Genomic DNA, 15,488 nt, shown 5'->3' with positions numbered 1-15,488 from the left:
CTGAATGATGAGGTTGAAGAGGGTGATTTAATTTAGAACAATTGTGTAATGAATAATTGTGTCCGCTGTGGTGAGGTCTAATTATTGGAATTAAATGGCATGTAATCTCTCCTTGGCGAGATTCCAAATCAGACAATACAGGGTAGGATTCAATGATTAAAATTACTTTTCTGAACTTTTTATGGATATATTTCCACTAATATTTCTTTATGAAATGAATTTTTTATATTTGTGTTATGCACCATTTATCAAGCATTTTTGGAAAATTATTTGACTGCCTGCCTTGCAGGTTGATATCATTCCCTTTTCCACTGAACAAAAATATAAATGCAAAATGCAACAAATTAAAAGATTTTACTGAATTTATAAAATAAAGTAAGTCCAGTCAGTCAATTTAAATAAATTCATTAGGCCCTAATCTATGGATTTCACATGACTGGGAATACAGATATGCATCTGTTGGTCACAGATGCCTTTAAAAAAAAAAGTAGGGGCGTGGATCAGATAACCAGTCAGTATCTGGGGTGACCACTATTTGCCTCATGTAGCGCAGCATAGAGGCAAATAGCGCATAAAGTTGATCTGGCTGTTGATTGTGGCCTGTGGAATGTTGTCCCACTCATATTCAATGGCTATGCGAAATTGCTGGATATTGGAGGGAACTGGAAAACGCTGTCGTACACATTGATCCAGAGCATCCCAAACATGCTCAATGGGTGACATGTCTGGTGAGTATACAGGCCATGGAAGAACGGACATTTTCAGCGCCCAGGAATAGTGTACAGATCCTTGTGACATGAGGCCGTGTATTATCTTTCTGAAACATGAGGATGGTGGCAGATGAACGGCACGACAATGGGTCATTCTCATCACGGTATCTGTGCATTCAAATTATTGATTGATAAAATGTAATTGTGTTGCTTGTCCGTCCGTAGCTTATGCCTGCCCATACCATAGCCCCACCGCCATAATGGGGCTCTCTGTTCACAACGTTGACATCAGCAAACCACTCGGCCACACAAAGTCATACACGCTTTCTGCCATCTGTCCGGCACAGTTGAAACTGGGATTCATCCGTGACGAGCTCACTTCTCCAGCGTGCCAGTGGCAAGCGAGGTGAGCATTTGCCCACTGAAGTCGGTAATGACGCCAAGCTGCAGGCAGGTCAACACCCTGGTGAGGACGACGAGCACGCAGATGAGCTTCCATGAGACGGTTTCTGACAGTTGGAAAACCCACAATTTCAGCAGCTGTCCAGGTGGCTGGTCTCAGACAATCCTGCAGGTGAAGAAGCCGCATGGGGAGGTCCTGGGCTGACATGGTCTGCAGTTGTGAGGCCGGTTGGACGTACGGCTTATGGCATAGAAATTAATATTAAATTCTCTGGCAACAGCTCTGGTAGACATTCCTGCAGTATGCCAATTGTACACTCCCTCAAAACTTGAGACATTGGTAGCATCGTGTTGTGACAAAACTGCACATTTTAGAGTGACCTTTTATTGTCCTGAGCACAAGGTGCACCTCTAACGCTCATGCTGTTTAATTAGCTTCTTGATATGCAACACCTGTCTGGTGGATGGATTATATTGGCAAAGGAGAAATGGTCACTAACAGGAATGTAAACAAATTTGTGCACAACATTAGTGAGAAATAAGCCTTGTGTGTATGGAAAATGTTTGGGATCTTTTATTTCAGCTACGATACATAGGAAGGATTTTAGATAGAAAATGGTGAAACTGTGCTGTGATATGATACAGTCTGCCGGTGACTGTGTAATAGGAGAAAAAGCAACACGAGACTTGTCTGTGGCACGCATGTGAAGAATACAACCACACACAGACACGTGAGTAGACTTCTGCTATGTGTCCCTGCTGCTGCAGCCTCTCTCTAATCTGATAGCAGGATGATATATCTGAAGAGTCTATGAGTAAATCTAATACATGGTCTGCACTGATCTGGACTAACTGCATAACGAACGCACACACACTACCTCCACCACCTGGATGTTCTTTCAGGCCACAAAGGGTCACTGCGACCTTTTCAATACCAACGGGAGACAAAGGCTTGGGGTGCACTATGGCCCCTCTTTGGGGACATTAGTACACATTAGGGACATGACAGAGGTGAAAGGTTACTCACGATGAGCTCTGTTGACAGATGAGTCTGGAGGAAGAGGCTAGCGGAGGTGATCCATAGTGTTCTGGGAAGAGAGAAAAAAAAACAACATCTTTACTAAAACAGATGGGACACACCCCCTTGCCAATATTCCCTCTAAACTGGGCACACTCGGGACTGCCCTCCAGACGAAATATCAGCCTGCGCACAAGATTGGAAGTCAATTAAGGGGGAAAACTCTGGAAAGTTAACTTGGTAACGTTTCCCTTTACTGTGGGAATTGTGATCGAATCAACACAATATTAGCCACTTCCAATGCAACATACCGAAACTAACAAACTATGCAAGACTTAGTATGCAAAACATTTTGTTGTAGGCAGAATGCATCCGAGTAGGATTCTACTGCATGAGCGGTCGTGAGTAGAGCTGCATGAGCGGTCGTGAGTAGATGTGCTTGTTTTTAGATCAGTGCGAGAGCTGCATTTAACCATGTGTGCACATTTGTTATTTTTGTTGAATTAAAATGTAACCTTTATTTAACTAGGGCAAGTCAGTTAAGAACAAATTCTTATTCAAAATGATGGCCTATCGTTCATATTCTTTGCTAGTTAGCCCAGTTATAAATACACCACATGGACATAAGTATGTGGACACCTGGACATCGAACATCTCATTCCAAAATCATGGGCAATACTATGGAGTTGGTCACCCCTTTGCTGCTATAACAGCTTTCCACTAGATGTTGGAACATTGCTGTGTGGACTTGCTTCCATTCAGCCACAAGAGCATTAGTGAGGTCGGGCGATTAGGCCTGGCTCGCAGTTGGCGTTCCAATTCATCCCAAAGGTGTTAGATGAAGTTGAGGTCCGTGCAGGCCAGTCAAGTTCATCCACACCGATTTCAACAAACCATTTCTGTATGGACCTCGCTTTGTACATGGTGGCATTATCATGCTGAAACAGGAAAGGACCTTCCCCAAACTGTTGCCACAAATATGGAAGCACAGAATCATCTAGAATGTCATCGTACGCTATAGCTGGTGATGCCACCTTTCCAACAAGTCACAGCTGATTCCCAACTAGTGCGGTTAGAAGAGGGAAAGAATAGGTCAATAAAACCTTAATAAAGAGAGGCCCAGAGCCTAGAGCTGAACTCATTTGGGAGGTTTATTATTTATTGGCAGGCCAGTTCAATGGATGGGAGACGAACAACACGGCTGTGACCAATGACTTTCTATCTCTGGGGGACGAGAGGCTCGAGTGTGTGTGACGGAGTCTGGTGGAAATTAAGAGAAAGAGAGCGATGGAAAAAGAGAAATTGACACAGAGTGCCAATGAGGATAACAGCGGACAATATTGCCACTCCTATTTGCCATATTTTTAATTTAAGCCTACTAGAATGTGTGTGCCTCCAGGCTTGGAGGGAAGCAAAAGTCATTCCACTACCTAAAAGTAGTAAAGCCCCCTTTACTGGCTCAAACAGCCGACCAAGTCAGCCTGTGTTTGACAAGATACTACGCTACTTTACAGCAAACAAACTTTCAGCATGCTTATAGGGAAGGATATTCAACAAGCACTTTCACAAATGACTGATGATTGGCTGAGATAAATTGATGATAAAAAGTTGTGGGGGCTGTTTTGTTAGACTTCAGTGCGGCTTTTGACATCATAGATCATAGTCTGCTGCTGGAAAAACTTGTGTTATGGCTTTACACCTGCTGCTATATTGTGGCTAATGAGTTACCTGTCTAACAGAACAGAGGGTGTTATTTAAATGTAAGCCTCTCCAACATAATCCAGGTAGAATCAGGAATTCCCCAGGGCAGCTGTCTAGGCCCATTCGTTTTTCATTTTTTACTAATGACATGCCACTCGCTTTGAGTAAAGCCAGTGTGTCTATGTATGCAGATGACTCAACACTATACATGTCAGCTACTACAGTGATTGAAATGACTGAAACAATTAACAAAGAGTTGCAGTAAGTTGCAGTGGGTAGCAAGGAATAAGTTAGTACTAAATATTTCTAAAACTAAAAGCATTGTATTTGGGACAAATCATTCACTAAACCCTAAACCTCAACTAAATCTTGTAATGAATAATGTGGATATTGAGCAAGTTGAGGTTACTAAACTGCTTGGTGTAACCCTGGATTGTAAACTTTTATGGTCAAAACATATTGATACAACAGTCTCTAAAATGGGGAGAAGTATGTTTATAATAAAGTGCTGCTCTACCTTCTTAACAGCACTATCAACAAGGCATGTCCTACAGGCCTTAGTTTTGTCACACCTGGACTACTGTTCAGTCCTGTGGCTAGGTACCACAAAAAAAATGACTTATGAAAATTACAATTGGCTCAGAACAGAGCAGCACGGTACACAGAGAGCTAATATAAACAAAACAAAAAAGTGTGAGAGCATGTATAGCGCAATCATGAAAATGGGTCTGCAGAGAGAGAGTGACCCTCATCAACTGTCACATTAGCTAATAAAGCCTAATTTGAGAGGCCAGGGGGCAGTTTGTTCTCAGAGAAACACTGCTAAACTAGTGTTTTAAACTTGATGCATGTAACATGATATACCAAGTGAGTGTAGACTCCCATTCCCCCACATTAACTTACTTTGTCCTGGAAATGCAGGTGGGACATGCTGTGCTTCCTGTGAGGGGACAAAGTAGAGGCAAACAGCCTTAGTGAACACACACACAGTGAACACACTCACAGATATGCTTTTCCACACAAGACTTGCAGTAAGTTGTCTGTGAAAAAAAAAATAATAATGTACAAAATTTAACTGGGCAATGTTTATATGACCTTGTTTCAAACAGTCCCATTTTTACCACATTCTTGCCGGCATAAGCCTTTTATATCCTGTGCGCATGCACCATTGAAGAGTGGAAGTAGGGGTGGGCGTTAATTTTAATAATTCCATTGAATATACACCATCACAAAGAAATCCATTAATTATTTTAGGCAGGTCGTAAGAAAGATAAGACTAATCAAATGTATTTTCAAAATAATAAAATAGCATATTTTGAGCTTAATTACATTTTTTTTTAAGAAAAAAAAACTTTAATGTTAAGCCTATAGGCTTAGATGGCTGTGCAATGCAAACAAAATCAACAGTTTGTATCTGTCAATCATCACGTAAGATAGTTAAAATCCCCAGCAAGGATAATTTACAGTGCCTTGCGAAAGTATTCGGCCCCCTTGAACTTTGCGACCTTTTGCCACATTTCAGGCTTCAAACATAAAGATATAAAACTGTATTTTTTTGTGAAGAATCAACAACAAGTGGGACACAATCACGAAGTGGAACGACATTTATTGGATATTTGAAACTTTTTTAACAAATCAAAAACTGAAAAATTGGGGGTGCAAAATTATTCAGCCCCTTCACTTTCAGTGCAGCAAACTCTCTCCAGAAGTTCAGTGAGGATCTCTGAATGATCCAATGTTGACCTAAATGACTAATGATGATAAATACAATCCACCTGTGTGTAATTAAGTCTCCGACACACCAAACATGTGGAAGAAGGTGCTCTGGTCAGATGAAACCAAAATTGAACTTTTTGGCAACAATGCAAAATGTTATGTTTGGCGTAAAAGCAACACAGCTGAACACACCATCCCCACTGTCAAACATGGTGGTGGCAGCATCATGGTTTGGGCCTGCTTTTCTTCAGCAGGGACAGGGAAGATGGTTAAAATTGATGGGAAGATGGATGGAGCCAAATACAGGACCATTCTGGAAGAAAACCTGATGGAGTCTGCAAAAGACCTGAGACTGGGACGGAGATTTGTCTTCCAACAAGACAAAACATAAAGCAAAATCTACAATGGAATGGTTCAAAAATAAACATATCCAGGTGTTAGAATGGCCAAGTCAAAGTCCAGACCTGAATCCAATCGAGAATCTGTGGAAAGAACTGAAAACTGCTGTTCACAAATGCTCTCCATCCAACCTCACTGAGCTCGAGCTGTTTTGCAAGGAGGAATGGGAAAAAATGTCAGTCTCTCGATGTGCAAAACTGATAGAGACATACCCCAAGCGACTTACAGCTGTAATCGCAGCAAAAGGTGGCGCTACAAAGTATTAACTTAAGGGGGCTGAATAATTTTGCACGCCCAATGTTTCAGTTTTTGATTTGTTAAAAAAGTTTGAAATATCCAATAAATGTCGTTCCACTTCATGACTGTGTCGCACTTGTTGTTGATTCTTCACAAAAAAATACAGTTTTATATCTTTATGTTTGAAGTCTGAAATGTGGCAAAAGGTCGCAAAGTTCAAGGGGGCCGAATACTTTCGCAAGGCACTGTAGGTTAGGCAAATACCTAAAGCTCAAAACGGAGTATAGAGAAACAAAAGGAGTTGAGTTGTAAAGGTTTTAGCAGCTCAGTGAGCTGAGAGGGACCTCACCTTGACTGGGAAGGAGAACTTGGAGGGCTCAGCTGTGCTGGGTGTGTGGATGGCAGTCAGAAGAGGAGGCCAGGAGTGGGTCATTTCCTGAAGGAGAGAGAGGCAGAGAGAGCTCAAGCGAAAGAAAGTTGTGAAAATAAGTATTAGCTAGGCCATTAGAGCCCCATAGTAAGACAGATGGCCAGGTATCTCGTGCAAAAATAGATTTTTAAATCTCAATGAGACTCACCGTTGTGTACTAGAGTTCACCATGCCCTCCTACCAAGTCAATGTCTAAGACCCAGAGGGGAGGACTAACTACACAGCAGAACCTTTATGACCGATTCATATAGCACATTAAGCGCTCCTCTGTCCTGAATGCAGAATGCATACTACAGTAGCTAGCTCTGTAAACTTGGGTTGGCTTTAACACAGGAATGTGAAAAGCAGCTGTGTGCTCAGCGACTGATCCCTCTTTAGCAACCCAACATTCATCATGATGATAATAACACTAACAAACAAATTGACCAACCACCACCTCAACTCTGTAGGATTGGTCACAGCTGTAAGTAAAGATTTAGGAACAGCTTACCCTCAGAATGTCCTCCACACAGTGAGCTTTATTTGACAGAGTCTGGAAGGCAGAGAGAGGAGCACAACACAGTTTGAGTGACACAGAAATAAGCCAAGAGGTGAAGCTTGAACAACACATACATAACATAGGCATGGTGGTCTATACTATGAAACCACTATGACCATGTGACTTTCACGTGCCTACACACACACACACAGCCACCCTACAACAGAAGCAGAAAGGCAGGCACAGAGTGAACCCTTGTGTGACCTCACACCTGATACAGTCCAGTAAGCTTGAGGAGAAGAGCCTTCTCAGAGGTTAGACTGAGGCTTGGAGAGGGTGTGTGTGTGTGTGTGTGTGTGTGTGTGTGTGTGTACGTGTGTGTGTGTGTGTGTATAAGTTTGTGTGTCTGTGTGGGCACAGAATTTCAGTTCAAGTTTGACCAATCACAGAATCTGCCCTTTTGGGTGTAGGCTTATTTTTCATATTTTACCGGCCTAAATGTCCATTTCATTCTGTTAATTCTTCAAATACAAAAATCATGTGAAAAATCATTAAAACAATTACCAGGAACCTTTTAAGTTGCTAATCATTAAAAAATGTTTTTAGTGCACAGAAGTATCAACTTTATGGCCCATATATTTATAGGAATATGAACAAGGCATACATCCAGGAATGATGCCGTGTGCATCAAATTATTTTATCAGAATAACATTCTGACAACACAAACTCTGTTGTGATGCCACTTCAGCCGATAGTCAGCTGTGCAAGGCAGTTAAGTGAAACATTTGAATTTAAACTGATGTATTTCAGTAGCCTTATACAGTACAAACTAAGGTCATGCCTACACTTGACACTTACAGTGGTTGCTCAACTTAAAGTTGTCCGATTTTGCTACAGGACTTAGAGGTAATTTGTGGTTTAGTACAGTACCCTGTGTCACTACTTTATTGCTCCAGACCAGCGCAAGGGGGAGTTAGAGCACAGATTATGCTTTTGGGTCCCAAGGCGCTACTGTGTGGCTCTGACAATGAATGGGCGACATAAACCAAATAGATAGAAACTGATAATTATGCACGACTTCAGTGTTACTTACTAAAACGTGTTACACTAAAGCTTTTATTCTAAGAGAAAATTAGACTACAATTAGGGTGTGGAAATGTTAGGATTATTTTGCTCTTACTGTAGCCTACTCCCGACCGGTCACGTTGTACAGCGCCTGAGAGGTGCAGCGGTCTAAGACACTGTGTTGCTCCAGATGCTGGTTCAATACCCGTGCCGGCCTCAACTGGGAGACCCATGAGATAACTGTAGGCTTTTAGTTTCTCTCCCTCTAAAAACAGAAATAATTCTAAATAACAAAATGGCTTTATTTACAACTGTCTCTCCCCATGTTCAAGAACAACCTTTTTCCTTGCTCAATTTACATTATTTGAAAACAAAATAATCTCCAAAACTTGTTTTAATGCGATTATTATTATCATCATCCATTTAGAATTACATAAAAGCTCTTTGTCTATTCTCACAGATATATTAACCCTGTTATTAGCAGGACAATCTATATTGGTCATGGCTCCCGAGAGGCGCACAATGGGATTGCCTTGCAGTTCTCTTGAAGATGGACCTAGTCCATGGGGAAGGGAGGAGGTGGACCCTCACCCGACCCCACTGGGTAGCACAGAGCAACACTAAGGGGCATTGCACTAATGGCACTGAAATGTTCCTGCTGTTCTTATTGCCAGTCTACACGTCCAAACTAAAACTATGTAACTAATAATGGTGTGAAAAATGCCCCTTAGATATGAATTTGGAGGACACATCTTAAATATTAAACCATTAGACCTCTCACTAAAAGGCGTCAGTAAAAAGTTATACTTAAATCCGAACTGGATTTAATGAAAAATGACATGAAAAGCGCACATTTGTAAATCCCAAACTATCAAAGTATTTGGAACGGTAGATACAAATTATTTGTGACATTGTGGTTACAATAAAGAATGTAAAAAGAGGCTGTGTTTTTATTTACAGTAGTGATGGACATCTGGAGGCATTTTGCATTTCTTCATCAACATCTTTCAGCTTCGTTAATAAAATAACGAGAAAAAAGACATTCAAAAAACGCAAGAAACAATGTGGTCCCAGAAACACCTCTCTGACATAGGGTCCAGCATATCTCTTGATGATTTCTTCCCCAAATAAATATTGAGCCGTGAAACCTGAAAAAGGAGGCAAAAGTGAATTACTGTGGAAACAATATAGCAGTCCGTGAGGTGTAGGCTACAATATTTTATTTACCTTTTGCTTGTAAATAGCCTAACTTATAAAAATCTAAAAAATAAATTATACATATATATATTTTTAACATGTCTTACCGAGCCTTTCCATAAGTCCACACAAGTTTCTTCAACGGTCTTCTGACTGTGATTAGAGCGATGGCGATGTGCTGTGAAGCCAGCAGATTACATATGACCTTCGCCGATCGCTCATCATCTTCACTCATCAGTGGAAATTTGGGCGACAGCTGATGCATTGGTCCAGAGCCAGGCAGTATTGGCATGTTTACTACAGTACATACTGTAGGCTGTTTACTTGTCAGACTGCACAGTAACCTAATAAACAAATGCAGGCAGCTTCTAGCTTCAAAATGCTTTACTATCCAAAATGTTTAAATTGCGTATGGGTGACCTCATGCAACCGCAAAATGTTGGATAAAGCTGTACATTACTGTATTACTTCATGCTTTCCTTCATAAAATTATTAAAAAAATAATCTTTCAAAATGCAGATGTTTATTTAGCTATGGATCCATAATTAATTACTATGGGAATAATATCACAGAATTCCAGAAATATTGTAACAAAGTTGTCTAATGAAGGTAAACAAATTGTGGCTTAATTGGAAAATACTCTTTCAAAACACACGGTTATGTTGTACAGCGCCATTATGGCTATTAGCAAAACAGACTTAACTAGGAGGGTAGGGGGAGAATTCTTTCATCAAATGTATTTCTTAGTTAGGGTGGCTGTATCACAACCGGCCATGATTGGTTGCAATTTCAGTTTAATCCACCAGAAAAAGACAGAACAAATAATACAACAAATATTGTGGTGAAACACAAATATACTAATTGATTAAAAAAATTATGAATTGGAACCTTTACCATGTGGAAGGATAAAACGTATTATTAACCCTGTTTTCCACAAGCATGGCAGGCTGTGAATTCTGTAAACAACGTTTCTAGGATGGGCTATTAGCAGGACAATACATTGGTCATGGCTCCCGAGTGGCGCAGTGGTCTAAGGCACTGCATCTCAGTGCAACAGACATCACCCTGGTTCGAATCCAGGCTTTATCACATCCAGGCTGGCCTTGATTGGGTCATAGGGCGGCGCACAATTGTCCCAGTGTCATCCGGGTTAGGGAAGGTTTTGGCTGGCCGGGATGTCTTTCTGTTCCTCTAAAAACAGAAATAAACGGCCTTTATTCAGATTACAAAATGCTCACTTTATTTTGTTTTCCAAAAAAAACAAATCTTAAAAATATTGTTATATATAGCCTACCCGCCGTGGATTACTATTTCAGCACCGTTCCCCGCTGTTCTGAGACAAGCATGGAGAAACAACAAAAAAACTAATATATTCCATGATATTCTTAAGATACGTGTTGACTGAACATAAGCAAGTGATGTCTGCTAAATAATCAAGTTGATGCAGTCATATAGACACAGCACCTACATAAAGCTACGTATGGGCGACCTCATGAAACCGCAAAATGTTGGATGAAGCATATACAGTACAGTACAATTTCTTCATCACCATCTTTATGCTTTAGTTAACAAAATGATACAAATACTCATTCAAAATGCAGATGTTTATTTCCTTATGGATCCATAAATTACTGTGGGAATAAATATTACTGAATGACAGAAATAATGGAACATATTAGGCAAATAAAGGTAAACAAATTGTTGACAACTGGAAAATACTATTATTTTGGCCTTTATGTTGATTACAAATCGCGGACTTTCGTTTTTTTGAAAAACAAATAAGTATCGTTATACACTGCTCAAAAAAATAAAGGGAACACTTAAAACAACACAATGTAACTCCAAGTCAATCACACTTCTGTGAAATCAAACTGTCCACTTAGGAAGCAACACTGATTCACAATGAATGTTGCATGCGGTTGTGCAAATGGAATAGACAACAGGTGGCAATTATAGGCAATTAGCAAGACACCCCCAATAAAGGAGTGGTTCTGCAGGTGGTGACAAAAGACCACTTTTCTCAGTTCCTATGCTTCCTGGCTGATGTTTTGGTCACTTGAATGCTGGCGGTGCTTTCACTCTAGTGGTAGCATGAGACGGAGTCTACAACCCACACAAGTGGCTCAGGTAGTGCAGCTCATCCAGGATGGGACATCAATGCGAGCTGTGGCAAGAAGGTTTGCTGTGTCTGTCAGCGTAGTGTCCAGAGCATGGAGGCGCTATCAGGAGACAGGCCAGTACATCAGGAGACGTTGCCCTCCTACGGCCTCCTCCACAACCCAGCAGCAGGACCGCTACCTCCGCCTTTGTGTTAGGAGGAGCACTGCCAGAGCCCTGCAAAATGACCTCCAGCAAGCCACAAATGTGCATGTGTCTGCTCAAACGGTCAGAAACAGACTCCATGAGGGTGGTATGAGGGCCCGACGTCCACAGGTGGGGGTTGTGCTTACAGCCCAACACCGTGCAGGACGTTTGGCATTTGCCAGAGAAGACCAAGATTGGCAAATTCGCCACTGTGTCCTTCACAGTCTGGAGACGCCGTGGAGAACGTTCTGCTGCCTGCAACATCCTCGAGCATGACCGGTTTGGCGGTGGGTCAGTCATGGTGTGGGGAGGCATTTCTTTGGGGGGCCACACAGCCCTCCATGTGCTCGCCAGAGGTAGCCTGACTGCCATTAGGTACCGAGATGAGATCCTCAGACCGCTTGTGAGACCATATGCTGGTGCGGTTGGCCCTGGGTTGCTCCTAATGCAAGACAATGCTAGACCTCATGTGGCTGGAGTGTGTCAGCAGTTCATGCAAGAGGAAGGCATTGATGCTATGGACTGGCCCTGCCCGTTCCCCAGACCTGAATCCAATTGAGCACATCATGTCTTGCTCCATCCACCAACGCCACGTTGCACCACAGACTCTCCAGGAGTTGGCGGATGCTTTAGTCCAGCTCTGGGAGGAGATCCCTCAGGAGACCATCCGCCACCTCATCAGGAGCATGCCCAGGCGTTGTAGGGAGGTCATACAGGCACGTGGAGGCCACACACACACACTATTGAGCCTCATTTTGACTTGTTTTAAGGACATTACATCAAAGTTGGATCAGCCTGTAGTGTGGTTTTCCACTTTAATTTTGAGTGCGACTCCAAATCCAGACCTCCATGGGTTGATAAATTTGATTTCCATTGATAATTTGTGTGATTGTTGTCAGCACATTCAACTATGTAAAGAAAAAAGTATTTAATAAGAATATTTCATTCAGATCTAGGATGTTATTTTAGTGTTCCCTTAATTTTTTGGAGCCGTGTATATTATCAAGTTATGGCACAGTCATATAGCCCCGGCCTCTAAATAAAGCTGAGTGACTCACTCATTCATAGCTCTGGATTAAAAATAAATAAATGCAAACATTCTTTCTGATAGTCTAACTTTTTATGGCTGCAGGGGCAGTATTGAGTAGCTTGGATGAAAAGGTGCCCATTGTAAAACAGCCAGCTCCTCAGTCTCAGTTGCTAATATATGCATATTATTAGTATTGGATAGAAAACACTCTGAAGTTTCTAAAACTGTTTGAATTATGTCTGTGAGTATAACAGAACTCATATTGCAGGCAAAAACCTGAGAAAATCCACTTCCTGTTTGGATTTTTTCTGGGGGTGGCAGATTTTCAACCTAGCTCTCATTGAAATTACAGCGAGATATGGATGAGTTCACACTTCCTACGCCTTTCACTAGATGATGTCAACAGTCAATATAACTTTGTCTGATGACTCTAATGTGAAGGGGGGGGGGTATTTTCTGGTTTCTGTTGACTGCAACATGGAGGCTAATTTTTCTATTGTTCTGAGCGCCGTCTCAGCTTATTGCATGTGTTTCTTTTTCCGTAAAGTGAAATCTGACACAGCAGTTGCATTAAGGAGAGGTATATCTATAATTCCATTTATATAACTTGTATCCGTCTTTCGGATGGGACGTTAAACGGGTATCCTTACTCTCTGAGGTCATCAAAGATCCCATGGCACTTATCGTAAAAGTAGGGGTGTTAACCCCGGTGTCCTGGCTAAATTCCCAATCTGGCCCCCAAACCATCACGGTCACCTAATAACCCCCAGTTAACAATTGGCTCATTAATCCCCCTCTCCCTTGTAACTATTCCCCAGGTCATTGCTGCAAATGAGAATGTGTTCTCAGTCAACTTACCTGGTAAAATAACAGATAAATAAATAAAAATCATCATCTAAATTTATGATGAGTATTTCTGTTGAATGATGTGGCTATGTGAATTTGAACATGAATTACATGCCTATTTAAGATTACTCTGTTTTTCGTACGATGTACCCAATGACTAATGAAAACTTGCTATGTCCTCATTGTGGTTTTACCGACGTGTTTCATACGTCTTATTTATACACTTTTGTCATATTTATGAAATGCATATTGAACAGCAATTATTGAATGCTATCAAATGTTTCTCAAATATGCCCTCTGGTGGTCAAACTAGCCCTAACTAGCATTAATGGTAACAGTGGCTGACAAATAACATGCCTTAGAATTCTGCGGCACCATGCAAGCTATGCTGAAGTACGCTGCAACTTTTAAAAGGTAGAACCACGTGTCGTACACGCCGATCTAGAGCCTCCAAAACATGCTCAACGGGTGACGTGTCTGGTGAGCATGGAAGAACTGGGACATTTTCAGCTTCCAGGAAGTGTACAGATCCTTTATAATGCTGAAACATTAGATGAGGGCGGCAGATGAAGACACGACAATGGGCCATTCTCGTCACGATATCTATGCATTCAAATTGCCATCGATAAAATTAAATTGTGTTCGCTGCCCATACTATAACCCCACCACCACCATGTCAACTTTGTAAACAGAGTGCCCATCAGCAAACCGCACGCCCACACAATGCCATACACGTGGTCAGAGATTGTGAGGCCGGTTAAACGTATTGACAAATTCTCTAAAACGTCATTGGAGGCGGATTATGGAGAAATCAATTATCTGGCAACAGCTCTGGTGGGCATTCCTGTAGTCAGCATGCTAATTGCACGCTCCCTCAACATTTTCAGCATTGTGTTGTGTGACAACTGCACATTTATTTTGTCCCCAGCACAAGGTGCACCTGTGTAAGGATCATGCTGTTTAATCAGCTTCTTGATATGCCACACCTGTCAGGTGGATGGATTATCTTGACAAAAGGCAAAAATGCTCACTAACGGATATAAACCAATTTGTACACAACATTTGAGAGAAATAAAAATGTTGTGCTTATGCAACATTTCTGGTATCTTTCATTTCAGCTCATGAAGTATGGGACCAGCACTTTATATTTGTTTTACAGTGTATATAAACCCCCCATGCATTGGTTGTGCCCTCCACCCCTTTACACATAAGTTAGTCAATTGCGGCAGTACTTTTAATTAAACTGCCTCCACGTACAGTATTATATAGAGCCATTAGTGCATGGAATGCTGTTCCATCTCATATTGCTCAAATAAACAGCAAACCTGGTTGGGATAAAAAAACAAACAGTTGAAGCAACATCTCACAGCACAAAGCCCCCCCCCCCCCCCCCATTTGACCTAGATAGTTTGTGTATATGTATTGATATCTAGGCTGCATGTGTCTTTTAAAAATTTTATTTAGTTCGGTCTTTGTCTATTAATGTTCTGTATTACGTCATGTTTCATGTTTAGTGTGGACCTTAGGAAGAGTAGCTGCTGCTTTTGCAACATCTAATGGAGATCCTAATAAAATATCCCAAATTTGTCAACCAGGCATTTTTTTGTTTTACCTTTATTTAACCAGGGCCTTATGGCCCGCAGGTCAAAAGTAGTGCTCCATGTAGGGGGCGGGGAACAATTTGGGACACAACCCTAGTCCCAACCTAGAACAGCAGAACTGGCAAACCACAGACAAGACTTCTCCTTTCCCCTTCTCTCTCTCTCTCTCTCTCTCTCTCTCACCTCAGACTACTGCACCATAATAGCCTAAGTAGTGGTTAATGCCTAACAACTAAAGTACTCCATCAAAATATAACTGTTTATAAACTGCCTGGATACGCTACTTCTTTCCAACAGTCTCAGAATGCAAAATAGTGTGATATAATGCTTTTTTCCCCTCAGGGTTCTGTGTTT

The 15,488-nt window shown here is 41.4% G+C and overlaps 1 protein-coding gene across 1 annotated transcript in view; it reads right to left on the bottom strand.

Moving 5' to 3' along the window:
• The window catches only part of LOC139408944 (AF4/FMR2 family member 1-like), a 69,700-nt gene that overhangs the window by 33,173 nt on the left and 21,039 nt on the right, over nucleotides 1-15,488 (bottom strand). The window contains exons 4-7 of the mRNA XM_071153447.1: nucleotides 7,104-7,145; nucleotides 6,533-6,619; nucleotides 4,735-4,771; nucleotides 2,140-2,200 (exon numbers count right to left, since the gene is read on the bottom strand). Of these exons, the coding sequence (XP_071009548.1) occupies nucleotides 2,140-2,200; nucleotides 4,735-4,771; nucleotides 6,533-6,619; nucleotides 7,104-7,145 (227 nt within the window). The remainder of the gene's footprint in view (nucleotides 1-2,139; nucleotides 2,201-4,734; nucleotides 4,772-6,532; nucleotides 6,620-7,103; nucleotides 7,146-15,488) is intronic.

Source organism: Oncorhynchus clarkii, chromosome 5 (genome assembly GCF_045791955.1).
Source record: "Oncorhynchus clarkii lewisi isolate Uvic-CL-2024 chromosome 5, UVic_Ocla_1.0, whole genome shotgun sequence".
Taxonomy (NCBI): Eukaryota; Metazoa; Chordata; class Actinopteri; order Salmoniformes; family Salmonidae; genus Oncorhynchus; species Oncorhynchus clarkii.
This window is presented reverse-complemented; position numbering and strand designations above follow the sequence as displayed.